This window comes from Eptatretus burgeri, chromosome 3 (genome assembly GCF_056783735.1).
Source record: "Eptatretus burgeri isolate ZD-2024b chromosome 3, Ebu_testis_v1, whole genome shotgun sequence".
Taxonomy (NCBI): domain Eukaryota; kingdom Metazoa; phylum Chordata; class Myxini; order Myxiniformes; family Myxinidae; genus Eptatretus; species Eptatretus burgeri.
Window position 1 is genome coordinate 81719997 of NC_140963.1, and position 25658 is coordinate 81745654.

At 42.3% G+C, this 25658-nt stretch overlaps 1 protein-coding gene across 4 annotated transcripts in view; it reads right to left on the reverse strand.

Moving 5' to 3' along the window:
* Positions 1–25658, reverse strand: part of LOC147030305 (Krueppel-like factor 6) — a 69954-nt gene that overhangs the window by 737 nt on the left and 43559 nt on the right. For 3 of the 4 annotated variants that reach the window (XM_085874228.1, XM_085874226.1, XM_085874229.1), the window contains exons 3-5: positions 20341–20464; positions 15388–15498; positions 1–667 (exon numbers count right to left, since the gene is read on the reverse strand). The exon at positions 1–667 is cut by the window's left edge and continues 737 nt beyond it. In XM_085874228.1, coding sequence (XP_085730354.1) covers positions 616–667; positions 15388–15498; positions 20341–20464 — 287 coding nt within the window. In that variant the 3' untranslated portion in view covers positions 1–615. The remainder of the gene's footprint in view (positions 668–15387; positions 15499–20340; positions 20465–25658) is intronic. The other variant, XM_085874230.1, reaches the window with a different exon arrangement.

Below are 25658 nucleotides of genomic sequence, written 5' to 3' on the forward strand. Positions count from 1 at the left end.
TGGGGTAAAAGGGATAGGGGGTGTACAAAACTGGTACAATGCTTCAGGAAGTCTTGTGAGATGAAAACAGAACGAGGAGCATTTGCAAGGAAACAGTATTTGAGCAAAGAGCAGTTGGGATTGATGGGAAGTCACTTGCAAGAGGTCGATGCAAATAAAACTTGTGCAAGTCGAGAGAAAGCCCACCGTGGGCCAGACTGGAGGAAGCAGTGGAGGGAAGCGAAGAAAAGCTTGAAGCAAGGGGAAGGAATCAAAAAGGCAAGGGCGAACACCAATTACACAGTACTAAGATGTACGAACTACACGACATTCAATCTATTAGTCTATAGCAAATGGAACAGCATCCAATGGCCAACATCCATAGCTGAGGAGCAAAGAAAAATTTAAACCAACAACAACAACTGACTTGAGTTTCAGCCATGAAACCTGCCAGATGATATCCAGATGTCCACAGCATGTCCTATCCAAGCAAAGAGGTCCTTGTTCACTTCTGGCATTCTTGTACCACCTCTGTCATGAAAGGCCAGAAGCCAGACCAGTCTTATATATGACCAGCCGTGAGGAGTCCACCGGAATGGAGAGTCCTGTTGGGGGCAGCGTTGCACACACTCGGCATCAGAGATGCCGTTTCATGTGTAGAGCAAGATGGTCCGATCGAGAAAAGCACCTGCAGAAAACGATTTCAGAGGCAATCATTTATACCCTAATGGATCTCATTTCATGATTTAGTGCCAAAGTCTGTACAGGAGCCGAAACCACTATTATGAAATATATTGTCACAGTTCACATCTCCATGATCTCAGGCAATGCATCCCCATCATTTGTGTGCCCCTCAATGCAGCACCATCTGAGGTAATGCTGTTCTGGGACACTGCCCAGTCAGGATACAAAGCCAACATCAAACCAGAGCTCCAAAGGAGAGCACACACTATTCCATTGGTCTGGTGACCACAATACCAGCTCTGAGAGGGATAGCTTGTGTACTTTTTAATAGAGATTAATTTTTTTTTTTTTTTTTTTTTAAACAAAAACATGTGGTTCTTCTTTTGTACAATACATCACCATGCAAGAATGTCCTCCAGTGGGGTCTGCTGATCTGATCAAATTGAAAATCTATTTGCCACATTGGAAAAAAAAAATAATAATAATAATAATAATAATTAAAAAAAACACCACAAACATATCAATCTTTCAGGAAAAAAAAAAATCAAAAACTCAAAAACTTAGAAAAGAAAAAAAAAAACACATCAATCCATTGGAGGGCGATGCTAAATCAACTCGACCATTAAACAAATTTGAAATTATATTGAGGCACAAGCACAGCATACAATGGCCGAGCACACCTTGAGGTCTAACACATCCACGAGGGTTTGCAGATGAAAGAGCCAGCTTAATATCACCATTTGCAACATTAGTTTGCTTGGTAGAAAGTATACCTTGCAGAAAATTCCCAAGAGATCATTGGAGTAACCTTTGTGAAAAACTTGAGAAATGGGTGTGACGCACATAATCATTGGGCAAAATATTGCAACCCTTACCCCCCCTCACCTAACTTCAGTTTGATATCACTCGGTCCACAGGTCATAGACGTTAACCTTTTCACCTGTCATTCACCCAACCCACCAAATATTATTGACGACATTTTATCGATAAAGTGAAACGGTCCGTGAAAATGAAACTGAACACCAGTGTCTTTACAAGCTTTACGTTGATGGTTGTGTTCTTCCAAGCATATGCAATTCTCAATGAATTATCAAAAGCAAAAGTTGTAAAATCCAACAATTTCACTTTACATGAGAAATTAGAAGATGTGTTCCTTAACACAAGTTCCATGTTCTGCAGTGTACAAATTGTTATACTATCGGTTTTGTTTTCAGGTTTTTGGGAGAACTATTCCACTGGTCTAATGACAACACCACCATGTTAGATTTGTACATGTATTTGTATTGCAAGTTTATCAATGGCAATTATGGCCGAGTCAGTTCACCACCTGAATCCTTGTGCCACCAAAGCAATGTCTGTCATGTCAGGACTGCATTTGGTGATCTGACGATGCTCACGTCACAAAGTTGAACCAGGATGAATGGGTCCGCAGGAACATGTAAAGACTGTACGAGAAGGTGAAAACACCGAGATGAAGGTTCCCTTGGCAGTTTACCATTGTCCCTGAAACCAAAACGTACACCAACAATACCCTGATCAAGACAACAAATCTTGATCTCAGGGTTTGTCTTCTCACTAAATGGGAATGTGGAAGACATAGAAGTGCATTCGCTCAACCACAGTAGTCCTGCAGCATAGTCTGATATTTCAGATCAAATGTTCAAATTTGCATAAAAGCACCAAAATTGGTACACACGTAGAATAATGTATTCCGAAGAATTCTAGATATGGAGCCACCCAAGATTGTGCCTTGATCAGCTTCGGCGACCATTTTCCAAAATGGCCACCATTCTACTTCAGCGAAATTGGCTATATGCTCTTATTTTCTTATTGTATTGGTGGTAGATATAAGGAAAGTGTAAAATTCAGTAAATTGACCATGAAAAGGTGTATTCAAATATTATGAGCCAGTATTTTCGGTAAAAAGCCATTATTTGATTTGTAAATTGCTGCTCTCCTGAAACTTTTCTCTGAAAAGTACCCATTATTGCCTGGAGAACAAGAGTCAAATGATATTCATCACATTCAATGGGTTTGGAATCAACAAAAATTGCACTATAGATTACATACTTTACTCTATTTTGAAAAGGGAACTGATAATCGTGATAATGACAAACTCAGAAAATGTAGTCAAATTATTGCACACTTCATTTTGAAGCGGCTACGGTTTACTGCCTACTACCATTCTACCAGGACACATGGTACACGCATACATCAGTCTAGTACAATATGATTTTCTGAGCTCAAGTGTACTGGCCTGGATCAAGAAGTCAACACTTTTACAAGCAATGCGACTTTGCATTTGCACATTCTAAGCTCGGCCGATATCTCAGTCTGTGTCTACTGCGTCTGTCTACTGGCATTCTCCTTCACAAGCACACAGTCCAGTGCATTGCAGATTAGCCTTCTTGCATTTGCAGCGGTTTCTACAGCCTTTTTTGCAGCCACACGACACCAGGTCGAAGCAGCTTTTTGAAGTCTCAGGGAGTGTGGTCCAGAGCGTTTCGTAGGACCCATCCTCTGTTTGCCGCCAGCCCCAGCTTGTTGGTGATGGAAGCACGGGTTGAGGGACCAAGACCTGCCCCCAGACATAGCCACCCTGGAAGACTGATCTCTTCACATGCTGTTCCAAAGCATCGTAGGTCGGTGGGATGTGCTGGACGGAGTTCCTCTTGGCGAAGAGTTTCTTTCTGGCCTCGTTGACATCCATATAAAGACTGGTGCGGTCATAGAGGAGCACCACAAACCTTTCAATGCAGTGCATTGTGTCATCCTGGATGTTGATTGGCGTGGTGGTCAGGGTCACAAGAGAATCTGTCAGTTCTGGAAACGAGTTCCATGTGGCCCAGGAAGATTTCTTCCCATGCCCCACGAATGCTGATACCGTGTCACATCTGCTAATGGCGTGGAAGACAGGGAGGGCACGTGCCTTCTGTGGACCGAGGGAGGCAGCTCTTTCATGGGCAGGGATGTAGCGGTGGTTCTTGCCCATCCCAAAGGCAATCCAGAGTTCATCTACGCATGGTAGTGCCTGGGCTACCATCACCGCCAAGACGACGACGTCGGTGTCTACGGTTCAAACTTGAATCAGACGGTGGCCATGTTCTGCAGCATGGGCCACATGTCGCATGATGAGAGTGTCCGCCTCTTCTTGACCGCATGGAGCCAGAGAGCTTTCATCTTCCTGCCTTGGAAGGCAGATGACTGCTTCACCATCAGTGACTTCCAGCTCCTTTGCCTCGTCATGGAAGGACTGCACCAGCACATCGGACAGGAAGGTGAAGAGCTCCACCTTGTTTGCGTCGACACGTAGGAAACTCTGCCAGTTTCCTGGTATGGCTGCGGTGCTCACCACGCGCCGCCGCACCCCTTTTCTTCGTTTCTCCCTTGTCGCCGTCTTCAAGGAGCAATCTTTGTAGCTATCCCAAACGAGGTCCCAAAAATGACAATTTTTCCCCAATACAATGGTTGGAAATATAATAAATCAACACAAATGACATTTGTATTGTTTTCCTTTGTAAATGCACATCACATGGAGTATTTATCACCTCTGAGAAACCAACAAAGAGAATAACAATGACAGATATCCCATGTCGTTAAAGTAGAATGGCGGCCATTTTGGAAAATGGCCACCAAAGCTGACAAAGGCAAAATCTCAAGTGGCTCCATATCCAGAATTGTTCAGAATACATTAGTCAACATATGTACCAATTTTGGTGCTTTTATGAAAAGTCGAACAATTGGTTTGCTATGCTGCAGTACGACAGCAACAGAACTCAAAACAAATAAAAAGGCACATACAAGCTGTTCAACCACAGCTCCCGCAAAATTGACTCTATCCATTGGGACCATACTCTGTTCAGAGCGTTGGTGCTGCCAAAGCAGTCTCCTGGGCTATTGCGTGCAATCCTGGATTGGTCACCACTCCGACGCAAGAAACTCGAATGGCTCAATCATCCCAGCAAGCTGGTACTCATTTTGCTGACCTCGGAAGGATGACAGGCTGAGTCAGCCACACCTGATATTAATTCAATAGCTGAGCGGGATTTGAATGTAGGACCCTCAGATCCCAAGCCCACTACCCTAACTATGAAGCCAACACCAGGCATACAAAACTGACTGCCTGTCAGAATTTATTGCCAAGTCAGGCCAGATCAATATCTGACTTGCTACAGGAACCATGGAAACCTGTACCAACCTGTTTCATGGTCAGGTTATTGGAAACTAAACCGGCTCTCCCCAACAGTTTTCCTGGTGTGGAGGGTGTATGGATCTGGACACCCAGCAGGATTAAAAACAAAGCAAAAAGGATTTGCACTCCGGCCACCATAAAACACTTCGGAGGGCAGCTCAACGTGTGACGGGATTGGGGTGAAGCCTTCGGGAATGACATTGGTTGAGAGGAGGAAAATAATTCAGTAACCTTCCTGGGTCGGGTTGTGGTGGTGTGTGTCGGGGTGGTGCTGAGAAATCATCCACCAGACAGCAGCCTCCTCTGGTTAACCTGAGGCATTCCCTTTAGGGGGGGGGGTGCCTGGAACATCCTCACTCTAAGAAGGGATGATCACCTGATCAACTATCATCTGAGCTCTAAAATTTGATCATCAGTATTGCAGCACTCTGAGGTTCAGAGATCAGATAGAGGAGAGATCATGGAGGGTGGTTATACCTCCTACTGGTCTGGTCACTGTGATGGTTGCCATACCCAAGGAGTTGCTGTAGCTGTGTCTGATAGGCTGACTCCCAGGATAACTGAGGTAACACCGATCAACGAGCATATTATGACTGAGGATTTTCACTCTTTGGGTGTCATTTCCCTTGTCTCTGCATATGTTCTGACTGAGGAAAGTGATCTCACTGTGAAGGAGGAATTCTATGCCACACACAAGTTTGTGGTTGATCAGTGCCCCAGGTGGGATTTCAATGCATCGACTGGAACTGATAGGGATGGTGATGAGACGTGTTGTCCCCATGGGTCAGGAACTGTAAACCAGAATCGCACAAAGTTCCTCGACTTTGCAAGATGTTGTGCACTTAGGGTGGCTGGTTCATTCAGGCTCATCGCTGGACATGGTATTCCAACGCTGGTGGTGTGGCAAAGGAGATTGACCATGTGCTCGTTGAGAGCTGGAGGATGCTCCACAACTGAAGGATCATCCACAGTGCTCAGTTCCTCAATACCAACTACACAGATGTTGTAGCAACTCTGAAGTTTCAGCTCAAATACAGGAGAATTGTACCATCCCAGCCGAGGCTGGATGTTGGCAAGCTCTTGGATGAGAGGGTAGCTGAGGAGTTTGCGAACAGGCCAAGTGGGATTTAGGGTTCTGGGAGTTTCGGGGGATCCTGAAGAGTTGTGGAATGCCTTCAAGACGACCATCCTTGATGTTGCCGGTGATTTCTTGGAACCCACCATCAGACGAAGAAGAACTTTGTCTCCCAACGAACACTGGATACCATTGGCCAATCACAGGGCTGGGCTTAATGGCAGAGCTAAGCTATTCAGGGAGCTGAGGCATAAAACCATATGTTCGCTGAGAGCAGACAAGGAAGCCTATGTGTGAGGCATCTGTGAAGGGGTAGAGCTTCACCTGTGGTCAACTGATTCTCGTTCTGCTTATGGAGGAATTGTTGCATTGCGTTCCTCCAAGCCTGTCCCTCGATGGACTGCAGTTCGAGCGGAGGGTGGTGGGCTTTCAAGAGCAGTCTGAAGTAAAGGCCTGCTGGGCCGGTTCCATTGAGCGGCTGTGCCAGGCTGACCCACCAGCTGTTGAGTTGGGTGTCAGGGGTGTTACTATCCCCATTGCTGACCCTCGAAATGTGAACCACCTACATTTGTGGAAATACAGGCTGCAGTGAGCCAGTTGAAGGGGGAGGGAGGGGGGGTGTAAAAGCTCCTGGGATCAGTGGCATCCATGCTGAACTTCAAGACTGGTGGAAATGCCATACTTGTGTTGATGCATGCAGTTCTGTGCTCTGTTTGGAGCATAGGCATCATCCCAACTGATTGGATGAGGAGCCTTGTTGTCCCTCTTTGAAAAGGGAAGGGTGATCAGCAGAACTGCAACCACTACCCAGGGATGACGCCATTCTCAGTACCGGACAAGTTCTTTGCTCGGATAATTATTGATAGGGTTCACCACCATCTGCTTGCACACCAGCATCCAGAGCAGTCAGGTTTTACACCAAAGAGGTCAACGATTGACAGTATCCTTGCTCTTCAGGTCCTCACTGAATGCAGACGAGAGTTTTGGCAGGGGCTGCTTGCAACCTATGCTGATCTCTGCAAAGTGTTCGATTCAGTGAATCAGGATTCCCTCTGGAGGATTCTTATTCTTCATGGGGTGCCACCAAAACTGATCAATCTGATGTCTGAACGATACTCTGGTACTGAGAGTGCTGTGAGATGTGGTGACACCATCTGACTTACTTCCAGTCATTACTGGAGTTAGTGAGGAGTATGTACTGGCCCCCACACTTTTCAGTGCTCGTATGGATTGGATTTTATGGAGGATGTCAGAGAGATCAAGCTGCGGTGCATCGGATGGGAATGTCTCGATCTCTAACCTTCATTTCAAAGATGATGCAGTCATCTTTGTGGAGACGCTGGACATCCTTATGGGGGCCCTCGTGGCACTGAATGAGTCGTCGGTTCTGCTCCATTTCCAGGTTTCCTGGGTCAAAACTAAGATCCAGACTTTCAATGGCATCTTGGGTGCTGCTCTCTTGTCTGTAACTCTTTGTGGTGAGGAGGTTGAGGTCACAGAGAAGTCCCTTACATTGGCAATGCTATTCATGTCTGCATGTCGTGAGCCAGAGGTCTATCAACCTCTGGGTCAGGCCTGGAGAGTCATGGAGTCACTAGATCATGGGGTGTTGTGCTGCTGTCAGTACCGATGTGGGACGACGAAAGTCCGAGTCTTTTTAAGTCATTGGTACTTCGTCTTGCTCTATGGATGTGAGACTTGAACTCTGACCAAGTATCTGAGATAGAAGAACAAGAAATGTAACTCAGGAGACAGAAGAACTCAGGAGAACGAGAAAACAACACCTGACCAACCTCTAGATTGAACTTTGAAACTTGCCTCCCTTTTACAAAAACTGGTGGAGCCTTGTTAAGTGTCTCCAGAGTATGCACCCCAACCATCGCTTCCCCCTCTTCAAATGGTATCGCAGCAGATTCAGCTCATGAGAAAGCCAAATGTCTCAATTTTGTATTTCCTTCCAAATCTCGTCCCCCAACCCCTCACTCCCTGTACCCTCCCGACCGAATCACACCCAAATGCTCCTGAATTTTGTCTTGTTTTTGTTTTTTTCCACTGTGAGGCACTGTTGAAATATTTTTTCACCTGAGATGGTGGAGAAGTTTCTGGAAACTCTTGACCGATTCTGCAACTCGACTGGAAGCATCAGCACATGTGTCCTAAAAACCTGCTCAGTTGCTCTTTCACATCCTCTTTCTGTTCTGTTCACCGTATTATTTGCCCAAGGTCATCTTACAACTGCTGGGAAGTCAGCCAAAATCACCACATTACCCAAGCAAAGTGTAAAAACTGACTCCCTTCACTACAGTCCTATCAGCTTCCAAAAATTAGCAAGGTCATGGAATCCATCATCACATATGACATCAGAATTCTTCCTATTCTCCAACACCTGATCTCAGATAATCAATTTTGATTCAGACCAGGTCACTACCTTGGACATGCTGCTTCTGCTCTCCCAACAATGAATGGAGGCCCTTAAGGTCAGACATAGCTTGAGCATTTAATACAGTCTGGCATCCCACCTTGCTCTCCAAACTCTCTGCCTATGGCATCCAAGGCCAATTAAATCAAATTAAAATAAAATTAGAAAACATACCCGTTCTTTAGAACACTAATACATTATATGCACCTGGTGTCCACAACGTCCTCATGAAACTTTGAACTTTTGATGTACAATAAACATTCCAGAAAAACTGTAAATGCCATAAAAGCATAATTCAAGTTTTGTTGATGTTGGTGTTACCGAGCGCACACGAGGCGAAAAGCGGGGTTAAGCAATTGATTCAACTCTGTCCGTCAATCAATCCACAAACGTCAGTTTATGATCGAGGAGCAACTTGATTTCAATTAAATGTTACATTCTGAACACGAATTGGAAAACGAACCTGGAGTTTAGTAGTACTTTGGCTCTGAATTTGGCCTGATCACACATGCGCAGATAGGAGCGAGATAATATTCCTACTCTGCCTGCTCATCTTGCAGTCAAACAAAATTGAAAATCATTCGAAACAGGAAACTTACTGTTGCCAAGGACGTCATAAAGAACACAGACAGACACAAATATCTAATGGCATGTGTTAGGATAGGTTGGTGTAATAGATGCTGCGTCAACAGTGGTAAACTTCCAGAATTCATTTTTTTTAAATGACCTTTACAATCTTTATTTTATTTCAATTTTATGATATACCTGAACAATGTAGAACACAAACTTCCAGAATTCATTTTTTTTAAATGACCTTTACAATCTTTATTTTATTTCAATTTAATTATATACCTGAACAATATAGAACACAAACTTCCAGAATTCATTTTTTTTAATGACCTTTACGATCTTTATTTTATTTCAATTTAATTATATACCTGAACAATATAGAACACAAACTTCCAGAATTCATTTTTTTTAATGACCTTTACAATCTTTATTTTATTTCAATTTAATTATATACCTGAACAATATAGAACACAAACTTCCAGATTTTTTTTTTTTTTTAAATGACCTTTACAATCTTTATTTTATTTCAATTCAATTATTAACCTGAACAATATAGAACACAAACTTCCAGAATTCATTTTTTTTTTTAAATGACCTTTACAATCTTTATTTTATTTCAATTTAATTATATACCTGAACAATATAGAACACAAACTTCCAGAAATCATTTTTTTTAAAAGACCTTTACAATCTTTATTTTATTTCAATTCAATTATATACCTGAACAATATAGAACACAAACTTCCAGAATTCATTTTTTTTAAATGACCTTTACAATCTTTATTTTATTTCAATTTAATTATATACCTGAACAATACAGAACACAGAATTCATTTTTTTTAAATGACCTTTACAATCTTTATTTTATTTCAATTTTATTATATACCTGAACAATATAGAACACAAACTTCCAGAATTCATTTTTTTATAAATGACCTTTACAATCTTTATTTTATTTCAATTTAATTATATACCTGAACAATATAGAACACAAACTTCCAGAATTCATTTTTTTTAAATGACCTTTACAATCTTTATTTTATTTCAATTTTATTATATACCTGAACAATATAGAACACAAACTTCCAGAATTCATTTTTTTTAATGACCTTTACAATCTTTATTTTATTTCAATTTAATTATATACCTGAACAATATAGAACACAAACTTCCAGAATTCATTTTTTTATAAATGACCTTTACAATCTTTATTTTATTTCAATTTAATTATATACCTGAACAATATAGAACACAAACTTCCAGAATTCATTTTTTTAATGACCTTTACAATCTTTATTTTATTTCAATTTAATTATATACTTGAACAATATAGAACACAAATCACCTTATCACTTCCAAAAAAAAAAAAAATCCGCTTTTGCACTAATTGGACACATTATACAAGGTGGTGTACAAGACCGCATCAACGGTGCGAACTTCTGGAATTTTTTTTTTATCCCTCCTTCTAAAAATCATTATTATATTTTAACTGTGTCGAATTATATACTTGAACAATGCGTGTGGTAAGGTGTTCTATGAACTCCAGTTGTTAGTCCCCTCGTGGTCTCACCAGAGGAGACTCTGGGTTTGCTCTCTGTCTGTCCGTTCCACTTGTGGTTGTTCAGGCTTTTTCTCATACCCGTTAACATTCAACCGAAACCTGGTACAGGGCTTGATTATGATAAGTTACAAAACAAGTTCGAGTCTCAGGGTATTTCATCAATTTTTCAGTTTATGCCCTTTTTGGACTTACAAAATATCACATCGGTAGGGGACATGTATTACAAAGCAATTCTTGCTCCTGTTAATGTTGTTGTTATTTCTGTTGTGACAACCACATTTTCCCTGGGTTTCTTGACATGTGGACATTTTCTGATGAGGAAACTTGTATATTAGTGGTAAAGTCAACCACCACAATAACTGCATTTGAGGCACAAAAAAACCCTCAGGAAGTCGGGCAACATTAAAGAAATGCACCAAAAATCAATGTCTGGTGTTCTCTGAGGGAGTTATGCATCATTGGTCCTTTGTTTTTTTGGAAGCAACAGTCAATGGTGAACGTTACTTTACAATGTTGTAGAATTTCTGTTCCCGGACTACGACAATTAAATCTCACACAATCACCTTGGACCAGCAAGACGACACGCCTTGCCAATATACTTTGAATGTGCAATGGTTCTTGAATGAATGATGTATTCCCAGCAAAGTTGATCGGTAGATGTGGACCAATTGCTGGGCCAACTCTCTCACCTGACCTGTCCCCATTGGATGACATTTTATGGGGGAAGGTAAAACTGCCATTTACTCATCAAAACCATTCTTGGGATGAACTTAGGGCTACGATCACGAATACAATTCTTCTTGAAACATTCTCAAGATATGTTAGCTTCTTGGAAATTTGACGATGCTCGTGTGTTGTAACCATTGAAGCTGATGAACATCAAAATGTGGCAAACCAGAAAACAGACTGTTGCAGGCATCTAGTCGGCTGGTAAGAAACAAATGAAAATTGCTTTGTAAAATAGTTTTTTTTGTTTTGTTTTGTTTTGTCGATTCCGCCCAATGAATATGGTTAGATCGATACACAGAGCAACAATGAGCGTCTCTGTCTCTCTCTCTCCCCACCCTTACCAACTCTCGCACCTCAACTTCTTCCAACTCTAGTAGAATTGCGTTGCATATTCCAACAAGAGAACAGCACTATCCAGAAGTATTGATCAAGTCACAAGCAAGAAAATTAAGTGATAGAATTAGAAAATGTTTTCATCTAAAAGGAGATTTGAACACAAAAACTCACCCTTCCTGGCTGGAAGAAAACTGAAAGATTCCTTTTAAAATGATAATTTCATCAACAAAACATAACAAAGGATTGTCAAAACTCAAAGGATAATGCCCCCTCACTCCCTGCAGTCAAACAACAGCCAATTCTGTTCCATTTCACCACAAAGACCAATCTGTCCAGCCATCCGGAAAATGGGAATAAAAAGACCAATAGAGTAGAGTTATCCAAGGGAATAAACTCATGACAGGCGGTGTGTATAACAAACCTTAGTCTCGCATGAAAACGCCACAGTTCTTTTTTTTAAACCCAGAATTATTGCAAATGGCAAGAGGTAGACAAGTGAAGCACACGCACAAGCTGGCCAACTCCCCCTCCCCCTCAGCCCACCATTCCGGAGGGTTTACCCCTGGGGAACATGGACGCCTTGACAGGTATGTTCTGTTATTGAGTCTCCATAATGGGTTCTGTCCATGTAATTTTAGGATTGCTTGTCCTGAGTGCTTTTCCTATTGTATTGCTTGTCATAGTCAGGCAGTAAAAGATACATGACCGCTTTCCTCAGGGCATCATTCCCAGCTCCTCCATAAGGACACCGTTACAAAGCCTTTATCAGTTCTACTCCAGCTGCTGCTGCCATTTCTACATGAAAAACATTTATTCTGCCGTTTAAATGTTACCCTGCTGAGACCCCATTCTCACTTTTCTTGGGCTGTGGTACATCACTTCGTTGTCCCATTTTGGCCGTTGATCCACTGCTCTCCCCCCCCCCCCAAGGTTCTGCGTGTGTGTATATGTGTGTGTCGCCATCCTTGAACAATGCCCAGCTGATCCGGGCAGTTGGGAATTGGGAAATCAATTCAATCAATTGCTTACAGGTTAAGGGTCTGACTTGAGGTGAGATAATCATTTTGAGTTTTAAAATTAAAATAAAATAAATTAGATATAGGATGTTGTGGTATTAATATTATTTAGATGAAATTAACATTATTTACAGCAATCCTTGAAACTAGAACGGCATTCGGTAGAGCACATGCCTGTGTCAGGCTGAACAGTTTACGTTTTGTATCCCACTAATTGGTCTGGATGCAGATCCGGCCTATTCATCCTTGTCACACACCAAAATCTAATCTACTTCTTCTTGGCACATACCCAACTCATCCACTAAGTTTTGCCTTCATCCGTTCACTATTTTTTGAAATGTGTTATATATCGTTTTTGGCTCCATCTCTCAATGGTGACGAATCACTTGGAAATTAAAAAAAAAATAAAAATAATTCTCATTTCTAGATCTTCCCCCAAAATCGAATCAATTTGTCCTTGTCATACACCCAATATGTTCAGCAAATTTCATCCAAATCAATCTGTAGCTTTTTTAGTTATCCTGTTCAGACAGACAGACAAACAAACAAAAGACAAGCAAACAGGAGTGAAAACATAACCTCCGCCCACCGAAGGTGGTGGAGGTAATTAAAAATGTTTTTGGAATAGCCATTACTGTACAATAAATAAATTAATTTGTGAGGAATAGACATTAAAAAAAGTGTGTGACTATACACACACACACACACACACACACACACACACACACACACACACACACACACACACACACACACACACACACACACACACACACACACACACACACACACACACACACACACACACACAATGTCCAAGCCTTCACGAGATGTGGAAATAAGAAATAGCACACACGCGACTTTCAAAATGACAATAAAAAAGGCAATCAGAGATGGCAGACCCTCGCCAGGACTTTTGTGTGGTGTTTGTGTTCTGCTGTGTTGCATAATTAACAAGCAGAAAGCAAAGATGTCTATTCCTCATCAGGAGGAACCTGGATAGGATTTGTGTTTCAGCTGCTGCTCCTCTACCCTCAAACCTATCCAGGCACAGCCAAGTTAGCCTTATTCCAAAAAAAAAATTGAACCAAAAAGACCAAGAAATTAAAAAAAAAAAATTTTTATGGCTGCCACACCATGCATCTGATCAGCTTGAAATTTAAAACATATATTCGCCATCACCACCGGATCATAATTGTGAAGTTTCACATCAATTGATGAAGCAGTTCAAGAGCAGAACTTTTAAAGATTTTCGCTCAATCCAATATGGCTGCAGAACCAAGTGACATCAATTATTAGTGAATACCCTGGTAGCTCCAAGCCTTGGGGATAATGTGTGTGAAGTTGCCTCTTGATCTGTCCAGCCCCTCTGGAGAAGGTTTTATTTTTTTATAGGTTTTAGGATAAATCCGATATGGCTGCCAAACAGCGTGACCAATGACATCATAAGTACAAACCTTTTGTTCCTCATGAAGAGGCGGTCATACGTGTAAAGTTTTGCCTCGATATCTTCAGCCACTTCAATGACGAAGATTTTGAAGGGTTAATTTTTTTTCAAAACAATATGACTGCCGAATCATGTGACCGATCATCAATTTTGTTTTTCTATGGACCATTTTATCCTGAGATGACTCAAAAATTTTCATACTGATCAGATGTAGCGTTCTACATATGCAATTATGATGTCATAACGAAGGCATCTATGATGTCATAAAAAATAATTTCTTTTTAAAATCGCACTTACTCCCCATGAGGAGTACTTGCCGTGTGCAAAGTTTCAATTTTTTCCTTGGTGCGATTTGAGACAGAAGTCCAAAGTTTTTCTGTTTTTGCAACATGGCTGCCACACCATGTGACCTATGACGTCATACTTATCATCAAAACATTTTACACGATTAGTCACTCCTATGGTGAAAATTTTGGCTCAATCTGACAAGCGGTTGCGAGAAAAACATTAAAGTTCTGTGCAGACAAACAAACAAGACAGACAAACAGACCCAAATGCAATACCCTCTCCTTCGGCGAGAGTAATTATAATCACAGTTGGCAATTAAATGTTGACAGCACAAGATAAAGAACTTCAGGTCACAGGAAAGTTTTGGTGCCAATGCAAGGTGTGCAATTGCAACCATTAGAGTACCGACGTCAATGGAAACAACTTTGCAAAATTGGAGAAGGAAAGCATTCTTGATCCACCCAAATAGTTCAAATCATTAAAATGTGTAATTTCTGAATCGGAATAAATTGAAGAATAAATTTTCCATTTCTGTTTTAGAATAACACAGAAATTGGTGGCATTTTCATGCATTTGATGAATAAGCGTTTCAAGGCCTGTTTTCTCAAAATTATCTCATCCCCCTCAATCCAAATAAGCACTTCAGATTTACTGATTTCCTAATAACTGGAACATTTGATGGAACACGACCTGAATGATTTCAAGTGGACGATGTCCGAGGACAATGTCTTTTGACCACCAGTGAATTCCTTCTTTGATTTGCCACAGTTATTTCTGCATATTGCTGAGCTGATAGGATAGCCCAGACTCCTCGAGATATGCACACCCACCTTTGAGGTGTATAGCCTGGGTTTGAATCCCAACCCATCTATAAACGGTCATCCTAGTATTTCGTAAGTAGGGCGAGGCATCAATGTATGTGCCGTCCCATGGATAGACGCTTAACTGGGGGTCCCGTCTGCCAGCATTAGTTCGTGGATGCAAAAAGATTCCACGGAGTCCTTCGTGAAGAGTATGCGAGTCATCTCTGACACCCTGAACAAATTACAAATTTCGACCAAAATCACCTGCAATCAAACATTAGGCCTTACCAGAAAGTTCCTGAAAGATGGGCAAACTCTCTCCAGGTCAATCCCGCAAAGTGGGAATAATTGGGATAGTTGTAGTATACTCGTCGTACTAGAGGAACATTTAATTCCGTTCTGCAGATGCCACCCATAAAGCAAAATTCAGATTAAACCAATCGCCACTTATTCACAACAATATATACAATAGCACTGTACTATATGCAATAATGCACCTTATCAAAGAATACGCAATCATTTTTTCTGTTAAACGAGAAAATTCAAGAATTCCAAAATTAAAGGCAATGACAGACACGACGTGTAAAACATCCTTTTTTTTTTGAGCCGCAATTTCCTTGTATCTGCTCATCCTTCAAATATACAACGGTATTGAAAATATTAAAAAGCAGATCAGGGTTATTAGAAATGATTTTTGGAGAAATTATACCCCCCCTCCCCCCTTCCAAACTCTGGGAAAGGACCCATCATGCACTCCAACAAGCAAAAGTAAATCAGGATGCAGAAGCCTTTTGATAGGCAATCACCAATCTTTATATACCAATGGAAGTTTGAGTTCTGGAATTGCACTCTCCTTATGCTCATTCCCAAGCGTAAATGGTGATGATCCACGAGGGCCCATCTATTACACCAATGCAAGGGTTGTGGGCCAAATTGAGAAAACAAAACTGAATGAATGATTGTTTTCTTTGTTTTTTTTTTTAAATCGTGCTTGTACATTAAAATATCCCAAAGCGACTCACAATAGGAGTAATAGAGTGAGAAAGTTTATGAAGAGCTTTAATTAAACAACAAATGGTTTTCAAGGGATCTAAAATTCACCAAGGCAGCGATGCAATGGATAAAGTGATTGAGTTTCACAATTGCTGAGCAAGTTTAGGAAATGCTCAATGATCAAATTAAAATTGCCTGGGGGAGCAGGGTGTAGGGGAGGGGTAGAGGTATTCCAGGTAGCCAACAATGCCAAACCGAATCTGAAAAACAGTCAATACAGCTGGCTGGTTGTCCAGCTAGAGGTGTTCTGGCATTGTTGGCTACTTGAGTTGACAAGATAAAGAAAGGGGAGTAGGAGTGTTGGAGGAATGGAAGTCAGCGATACAAGAGGAGTAGAAACATGGTGGCACATTGTTCGTTTGTTTTCTTTGCGCAGTCAATTTGGCTACACGCTATCCAATTACCATGCAGAGATCAGTGCAGGTAACAAAAGCCAACCAAGAGGTGAAGCCGATTTATCCTTGCCATCAAGGGCATGCCAGATCAAGTCGAAAACACAAAGCACCTGCTGTCAACTCCAGAAACCTACTCGGATCCTCAGGGAGCCATCTGGGCTTTTCCTGTTGCCGACAATTAGGACGGGTTAGCTATGTGACCAATTAACCAACAACTCAGCAGAGGTTGCTGAGAAATGAGAAACAGCAGAGGATGCTCTTTCACATTCTTTCCTCCCAGTCTTCAAGACAGCTGTTCACCACCATCTCAAGTCATCCAAAGCCATGATCTTTTCTACACCCGTTAAATCACCCCCACCACTCCCAAAATTTTGCCTATGTATGCATCCAGCCTACGCCAGCGTTCTCCCCAAACCATCGTTACCTGCATCCCTTGATTGTCAGTCTACTTTCTCCCTCCGTCTTGCTGTTGGCATTTCCCCTTTTTTATGTTGCATCCAGATGTGTTGTGTCCTAGTTGTTCCACAAGCCCAGACCATGTAAAAAAACAAACAAATAAAAAACTCCTGCTGAAAGCCTCAGGAAATTTCACGTATTCAAGAAGCTCAATGCTGCCGCATCTTTTTATTTTTATTTTTTAAGGTTGTTTTTCTGATTTGTTTTTTCATTCATTGTTCATGCTTCGAATATAACTAAGTCTGCAAATCACACCACAATATAACCAAGTTGTTGTTGTTGTTGTTGTTTGTCTTTCGGCTGCTCCCGTAAGGGGTTGCCACAGCGGATCATCTGTTATTATCCGCATACTGATTTGGCACAGGTTTTACGCCGGATGCCCTTCCTGACGCAACCCTGGTCGCCTCTTACGACACAGGGATAAGGATTGGGTTTCACCATGATTCCAGGCTGCCCTACACCCTCTCATAGCGTGGCCCAGCACAGAGCTCCCGTCATCAAGCGATCCTCCAACCCAAGCCTCCGAGTAGCCGGATTACAGGCGCACGCCACTACGCCCGCCCACAATATAACCAAGTTCCCCCCCCTCCCCAAATTCCCTTTATAATGTCAACTAGAATGGCACTCTTAGACGTTGCGACGTCAACAGATTTATACATAGTTGTACAGAGTTTGATTTAAATCCCTTCAGCTGTTCTCAAGCATCACATTTTCCCCTGGCCTGACTTTCAACACTAAAATCGAATCAGTTAATCTTTGCATCATAATATATACTTGCACCAAGTTTGGTCAAAATCCCATCACGGGTTCACAAGTTAACTCGGTAACAGAATTTTAATCTCAAGGGACCTCTGACTTTTGACCTCTTAATCCAATCAGTTCATCTTTGCATCATTATACATACTTGCACAAGTTTGACTTGGATCCCTTCAGCTGTTCTTAAATTGTCACAGTAACAAAAACATATCACGGACGGACCACCCCAAAAACATAATGCCTCTGGCGACTTCGTCAAGAGGCATAATCATCACAGACAGACAGACGGACAAAGACAGGAACTGAGGGAAGTGAGATGGGTAAGTTGGCAGAAAATGAACATGTCAAATGACAGGAGCAGTGGGTAAGGAATAAGGGGTGTGGGGGAAGACCAAGTTGGACAGAATATTCAGGCGGCAAAGGTGAGAAATGGAAAGGATGAAGGAGGGGACATGAAAGGAATGGAAGGGAAGAGGGAAGAGGGAAGAGGGTTTGCACTGAACGGACAGGATTAAACAGAAGGGAAGGGAAAGGAAGTTTTGTAAAAGTCTTTCTACCACCATGGTAAACATCTCAGGATTGGTCGAACAATTACAATACATCACAGAGTAGAGAAAGCTTCTTTCAAGAAAGTAAATGTCACCCAATTTCTCTCTGAAGCTCTTTCCAACCTGAATCTCTGCTTTCTGGATCGAGCATCAAGCAATGCCAAATTTACTGGACAACATACGTCTTGCTCCTCATCTTTCTGTTGAAACGAGTTGCGCTTCTCATGGAAGCTGACAACGATGAGGCGACCTCAATGCAGAATTGCTTGGTCTACAGTTTGATATTTTTCACAAACTTGGATTAATCTCCTCAACTATAGACACTGACAGCACTCGGAACTCTTTAGGAAACAGCATATGGCGCTCTTTACTTTCCCTCAAACACAAGTAATTCATTCATTCACAAACAGTCTTCTCTCCAAGGCATACAAGAAGATTGTGACATCTCGTCCAGAACCTTGTGACAAGGTAATAACGAGCAAGCATCTCGGTGCTTTAGATGCCAATCCTACCAGTAGAAACCTGTAATCATTCTGTAAGACCTCCATAGTTTGTGCTCATATATTCTTATATACAAACAAAGCTACAATCATCATCTGGCTCAGCTGAGATCACACCTTTCAATCCTTTCTCCACATTCCAAATTCTGGTGGAAAATGGTCAAGACTGAGGTTCTTCCTGAAGACGACCACACATATAATCTGGCTTCCGAGGCAAAGCAGTACTTTGGGATTATTTTCGCAAAGACCATCTTCAGCAAAATAGAGTACAGCTCTCCTGTGGGTGATGGTGCCACTTATGATCTGAATCTCTGGATGCATTGGAATGCAAAGACCTGGAGGGCAATTTTTTATTGCTCAGCAAGACAGCAAGAGACTGAAGCAAAGGGAAGGCAGTTGTCTTCTCTCACAATTGATAAATTGGAAGTCAAGCAGTCTTCTCCTAACTTATAGCTCAGCGCCCTTCCTGTCATTTCAGCCTTTCCTTCCTTCCATCCATGATCAGGACTAGGAGGCACGTGATACTCCAACAGAGAACATATTACCGCACGCACGCACACATCTACTTTTTCATCTCTTCTCCAGTCAATATAACCTTGACTTCAACATTGTGACCCACCATCAGTGTTCTCCATTCTTACGCATGACCTTTATCTTTGCAGACTTATCACCATTCCAACTACAGCCTTTCATCTGCTCACGTTTCCCATCGTTACCTGCTTTCACGAATTTTGCCTTTAGACCAGTTTATCTTAATGTATTCATACTCTGTTCAGTTGTCTGGGCTGTGCATTTGCTCCCTGCCAACTCATTTCCACTTGTTCTGTTTCTGCCGTATTTCCTCAGCCACCGTAGGCGGACACGGGTCATGTTTTCACCCCTGTCTGTTTGTGAACAAGATATCTAAAAAAAAAGTTATGGATAGCTTCAGACAAAATTTGGTGGACAGGTTGGGTGTGTGACAAGGACAAAATGATTAGATTTGGGTTAAGATCCAGATCCAGATACGAGAATCCTTTTCAAGTGATTCTTCACCGTCGAGTGATGGGGATAAAAACGATATATAGCACAATATCTCAAAAAGTTGTGGAAGAGTTGGTGAGGTGACAAGAGCAAGCCGATTCGATTTTTGTTCAGGTTCGGATCCAGATCCAGCCTATCAGTGGGATGCAAAATGTAAACTGTTCAGCCTGGCGGAGGGAGGTATGCCCTCTCCAGAGCGCTGTTCTCGTTGTTGATGGATTCACCTCTCTGTCATTGAAGCAGGTCCTCAACTCAAAAATCTATATCGGACATGATAATATATATATATATACATATTAAGAAGAAAAAAACTGCTTGGAGGTATTTCAGTGTGACAAGTCAGTTGCAGAAGAAGAAGTTGAAAGAATAAGTTGGAGGACGAGGACGAGGAAAGGTGCAAAGACAGGACTAAGGAGGAGGGGAAGGGAACAACTTTCTAAAGCAGTCATGATTGGAGCAGTTGGGGGGGGGGGGAGGGGGGTGAAAGTACACAAACAGTATCACATTTACCTGTCACAGTGGGCACACTTGAACGGCTTAGCACCGGTGTGCTTGCGATAGTGCCGCGTTAGCTCATCTGAGCGTGCAAAACGCCACTCGCAGCCATCCCATGAGCATTTGTACGGTTTCTCACCTGCACGGAAGGGAATGAGAGGTCCGCAAGTGTGCAGAAAGGGGGTGAGAAAAATGAACAAAGATCACAAAATGGAGATACACTCTAACAAACCACAGTGTTATATGCTCTTACGGTGTCAGATTACTTACGACTGCTTCTGCATCCATAAGCTTTCGAGTTCGGAATGGAATAAAAATAAAGCAAATTGAAAATAAAACCAATCGAGAGGGTTATATACCAAAATAGCAGTGGAGGATGATGTGCGACAAAACTCAAGCAGTTCGGCCATCCATTATGTTTTTAATCCAACGAGATTATGACATATCTATTAATTAGTGACAATAAAAACCCAAATCATCTCCATACATCAGCATCTCGATGAGAAACAAAATGCAAAAACAATTTGACCATGCTGACCTTGTGTTCCAGAATATATGCTTTCCCTTTTAGCACAATTTTAAGCCATACTGAAACGTGTACGCAAGAACAAAAGGTGGCAAAAAATTTTTTTGGACATATTCATGAGACAAATGCAAACAACCAGACGAAGAGCCCTTAGCATCAGACAGGAAGCGAGGAAAGCTGCAGACCTTCACTGTTATTGCTCTCAGGAGGAAAACTGCACTTTACACGTGCCCTGCTAGGAACAAGGCGAAGGTAACCAAGACAAATGGGGCATTTTGGGGTTCAAAATGACTTTAGCCAAGCAAACAGAGCAAAGAGCAGCACATCTGTGAACAACAAAAGGGGGCAGCACGGTCGGCAAGCACCTGTAAAACATCTACCTGGCCGGCAAGCACCCCCCTCCGCCCGCCCCTCCCCCCCCACCCCAGCAACAAGACCACACAGCAAGTGCCTACCCCTGCCCAAGGTAGCTCCCAGCCCATCCTCCCAGCAACCCCCCCTCTCAAAAAGCCCGTCCACCCGACAGACAACTCGTCTGTCGAGTACGCCCTCCGCAGTTCCCCCTCCCAGAACGGCACCCCCATGCCTCGCAGCTTGTTTACCTGACGGTGCCCCCCACAAGCCATTCGCACCCCCTCAACACCCCCAAACCAGCTGGCACTCCCCCCCCCCCCACTACAATCATCGATTTGCTGAGATTTTTCACACTTTGATCACTCTTGGACAATTAGCACATTTGAGCCAATCGGTTTGCAATGAATGACCTTGGAACAAAAGTGAAACATTTTAATCAGACAAACATAATCAGGTAACACAACCAATCACATTCCCTTTACCCGACTCGTCAGAACTGCTCGCTTCATTTCCTTCACAGAAAAATTATCTTGTATTCAATTTCAAATTGAGGGTTCGTCTTTTGGTATTCTCCTCCGAATCCAATGCTCATGATGCAGAGAATACAAGTTCAAATCCCATACACGAGTTTGGTCTTTGTTTACTCGTGACCTTGTAATCGAAGTAAGAGTAACAGTGATGATGACTAATGTCATTGTCCTCCATGTAATATATGTAGAAGTTCCTCCAGATCAAAAAGCAAGAGATACATTTATCCTTCAGTTTATGAAACTTTTTTTTGTTCTCGTTTTTTTAATGAGAAAGTCAACATAAAAACTTCCATCCAGTCCAAACAAACTTTTGTGATTTATTCACTTTGAGAGGTTCTTTGTTCACAACTACAGATAAGACAACTGGCTTAACACACACTCTTCAAAAGATGGCACGTTGTGCATTGTGGTGACACCAACGAAGAGGGCACCGTTTGGTTAGATTTTACTCAAAAACCAAAGCAATTGCATTTGCATGCTCAACATTCCTCTCGAGTAGTTACAAAACACCTGCCATCAGTACCAACAAACATTCCAGCGCAAAATATTTTAAAGCATGTGCCTATTCCTATAATGGCCCCAATTATTTCCACCTCCTTGTGGGGTCACAGCCAGAGAACATTTTGTCCAAAGTTTTTCACAGAGGCTGGTCAGGTCTGATGTTTGACTGAAGGCAATTTGGGCAGGCATAAAGAGCAACTCACCGACTCATCATGAAAGACACCGTGGTACGTTTAAGCTCCAGCAGGTAATGCTAACAGACCAGATACCAAACTTAACATCAAATCACAGAGATGATGCACACAATGATGAGTCATTTCTACAAAGCACCAATCTGCAAGTTTTATCGTGAGGTCGGGAATTGAACCCGCACCAGACAGCTCAAAATGAAAGTACCCCACCTCTGCACCATTGTGTGGGCCTAATAAAATACATACATGATGCCCAAGTTTGTAAAGTGGGGGCGGGGGGTGTAGGAAGACATCACACCCATCAAGCCTGCGATGCACCGACTCCAGTATCCATCAAACATCCACACAACACAAGCTACCCTACAAGTCCTGCCAATATCCCCATACCCCTCTATCTGCAATGCCTCCAGGTACCTATCCAATTAAAATTTAAACTTATCCACCCCCTCCACTGCCACTAACTTTCCATGCAGTAACCACTCTCCGAATGAAAGACCCATGCCTTAAAACGGTCCAAACCCTCACCTTCTTTACTCTCAAGCTGTTGCCCCTGTGGAACCAACACTGTCCACTCTGCTGGAAATCTCCACCCTTCTTAATCTCAAACATCTCAATGAAATCCCCTCATAATCACCTACTTTCCAATGTATAAAATCAAGTCTCCTTCAGCCGCTCAAGGCTTCGGCTAGTTCAGCCTAATCAGATTGATTCAGGAATCAATGTAGTAGCCCTGTACTGTACCCTCTCTACGGCAGCTACGTCCTTCCACAGATGTGGTGACAAAAACTGAACAATATTCTAGATCAGGTCAATTCATATGAGCAAAGGCCATATCGACTCGATCAAGACCTGGGATACGACCTGTTCATCAATGATCTACCATGCCATTCCATATAATAACCCACTATCCTTGTGCATATTCAAATGGCTTGATGAATTACGAGTAATCACAAGACCACCGAGCACCACACACAACTTCCATTCCTCCCATTCCGCTAATAGGCAACCATGCCATTGCAATGTAACCCAATCACCTTTTTATGGATCGTTAAGCAAAGGTTTCCTCACTGCCCAATCAACACAAAGTGAACTAGAATGGCACAAGGTAGAGTGAACACTTCCACCAGGTTAAAAAGTTTACGTTTTGTATCCCATTGATAGGCTACATCTGCATCCGTACCTTCAGGCAAATGTAATCAACTTGTTCTGGTCACTTACCAAACTCATCCACCAAATTGTCATAATCCGTCCGCAACTTTTTGAAATATTGTGCTCTATATCGTTTTTGGATCCCATCTCTCAATGGTGAAGAATCACTTTAAAAGTTCTTGTGTCTGGATCTGGATCTTCACCAAAATCGAATCAATTAGTCCTTGTCACACATCCAACCTGTCAACCAAATTTTGTCCAAACCAGTCTATAACTTTTTGAGATATCCTGTTCAGCCAGGAAAAAAAAACAAACAAAAAAAAAAGGCATCGTGCATCGTGCGATACTTGTGAAATCCTGAAAACAAATTTGACCTAAAAAAATAATTGGTGGTTGAACTCAATGACAAAATATGCAAATAATCTTCAAATTTCAAATCAATCAGATGAAAACCGAGGATTTTAGAAATTTCACCTACATTGTTGACCTTTGGCCTATGTTGACCTTTTCACCTCAAAATCAATAAGCCTCTTGCTTATGACCAACTCTACAAGGTGGTGAAGTTTCGTGAAGATGGATGAAAAACTGACCTGTCGGCAATTGATGGACAGAGACAGACAGGTAAGCAGGCAGCCAAACGCGTACGACCAACCAATATACTTGAAAAAAATCTTCGATTTTCGCAAGTAACACGACAAACGAGGGTGAAAACAACATCCATCCACCATAGGTGGCGGAGGTAACAAAGACAGCCAAAGCGAAGCTTTTATCATCTCATGTTCAGCAGTCAGGATAGATGGCTTATTGCCCAACACCAAATCTGTTGGTATTGAAGAATGCACCGCTTGCTATTCATAACGTACCACTGGTAAAAAGTTAACCATGATTACAACAATATTTGAAGTCTCACTCATTGCACCATTTGCTTTACAACTACAACATAAGGCATAGAAGTGCTTCTGGGCAGACAGCCAGCTTGCATGGGGATGGAGGTGGGTTGGGGAGGAGGAATCCATGGCAACTAAAAAAAAAAAAGGAGTTTTCAATCTGTAATTTAACAGATCAAAACAATTGTATTCAGACATCAAGAGAAGCCACAACAACAATGATAATGACTGTACAATGATGCTGATGCTACATTATAATATGCCTTGGGTTCAAGTGTGGCACACGATGGTACGAGGGTATAGTTTTATGAATGGACACCCAAAACAGTCTGCATGCAGCTTTCAGAGGACAGAGACCACATGAAACCGATTGGAGGATTTATGAAATCTCCCTTCATGTTCCGCTCACCAAGAAGTTGGACTGGGGACCATGGCCACGAACTCCAGGAACCGGAGCCAGACTCACTTCACTGGCAAGGGTGCTTGCGGTCATCACAAATTCAGACAGCACAGAGGACCACTTGGAGGAGAAGCACTTACACCATGTGTCACCGCGTGACATAACGCAGCTCACAATCTTCCCTTATAATCCAGGAAACTCACTTCAGGAAAAAAAATCAGATCAAAACAATCATACGTCTGAAATTGGTCCTGACACTAGCAACGGCAGAACTAGGTGCCACCTTTCTGGCACACTATCCTCCCCTACAAATCGCGTCTCGTAATGAGGCCCTATTAGCAGGCAGCCTGCCACGCTCAGAACTCGGGACCCGTAATCCGATCGATGGTAGAGGATTATTGCTTTTAGAGGCACATGGCTGTCAATTTACCTGATCTATTATTTATTCGGTCGCAGCATGCACAGTCTTCCCGAGAGATCTGTGCCTTCTCAGCGTTGCAATGGCTTGGCAAGTCCTTTGTCTCTGCAGATGCTGCAAATACACTGTAAATTCAACCAAAATGCAGTCTTTGCATGGGATGAGAATAGCCTACACACCATAAAAAAAAAAAAAATTGCTCGTCGAGTCAACATGCACGCCAACACTGCTGGCGATGTGTTGAAAGATGACGGGATCAGGATAAACTCCCAAAACCCCTTGGTGGAAAGTACCCTTCCCACTGTGCAGCAAACCCTCCAACATGCTTGGTCAGCATGAGGTTGTGAATGGCATGGCACACGTGGGTCACCGCATTG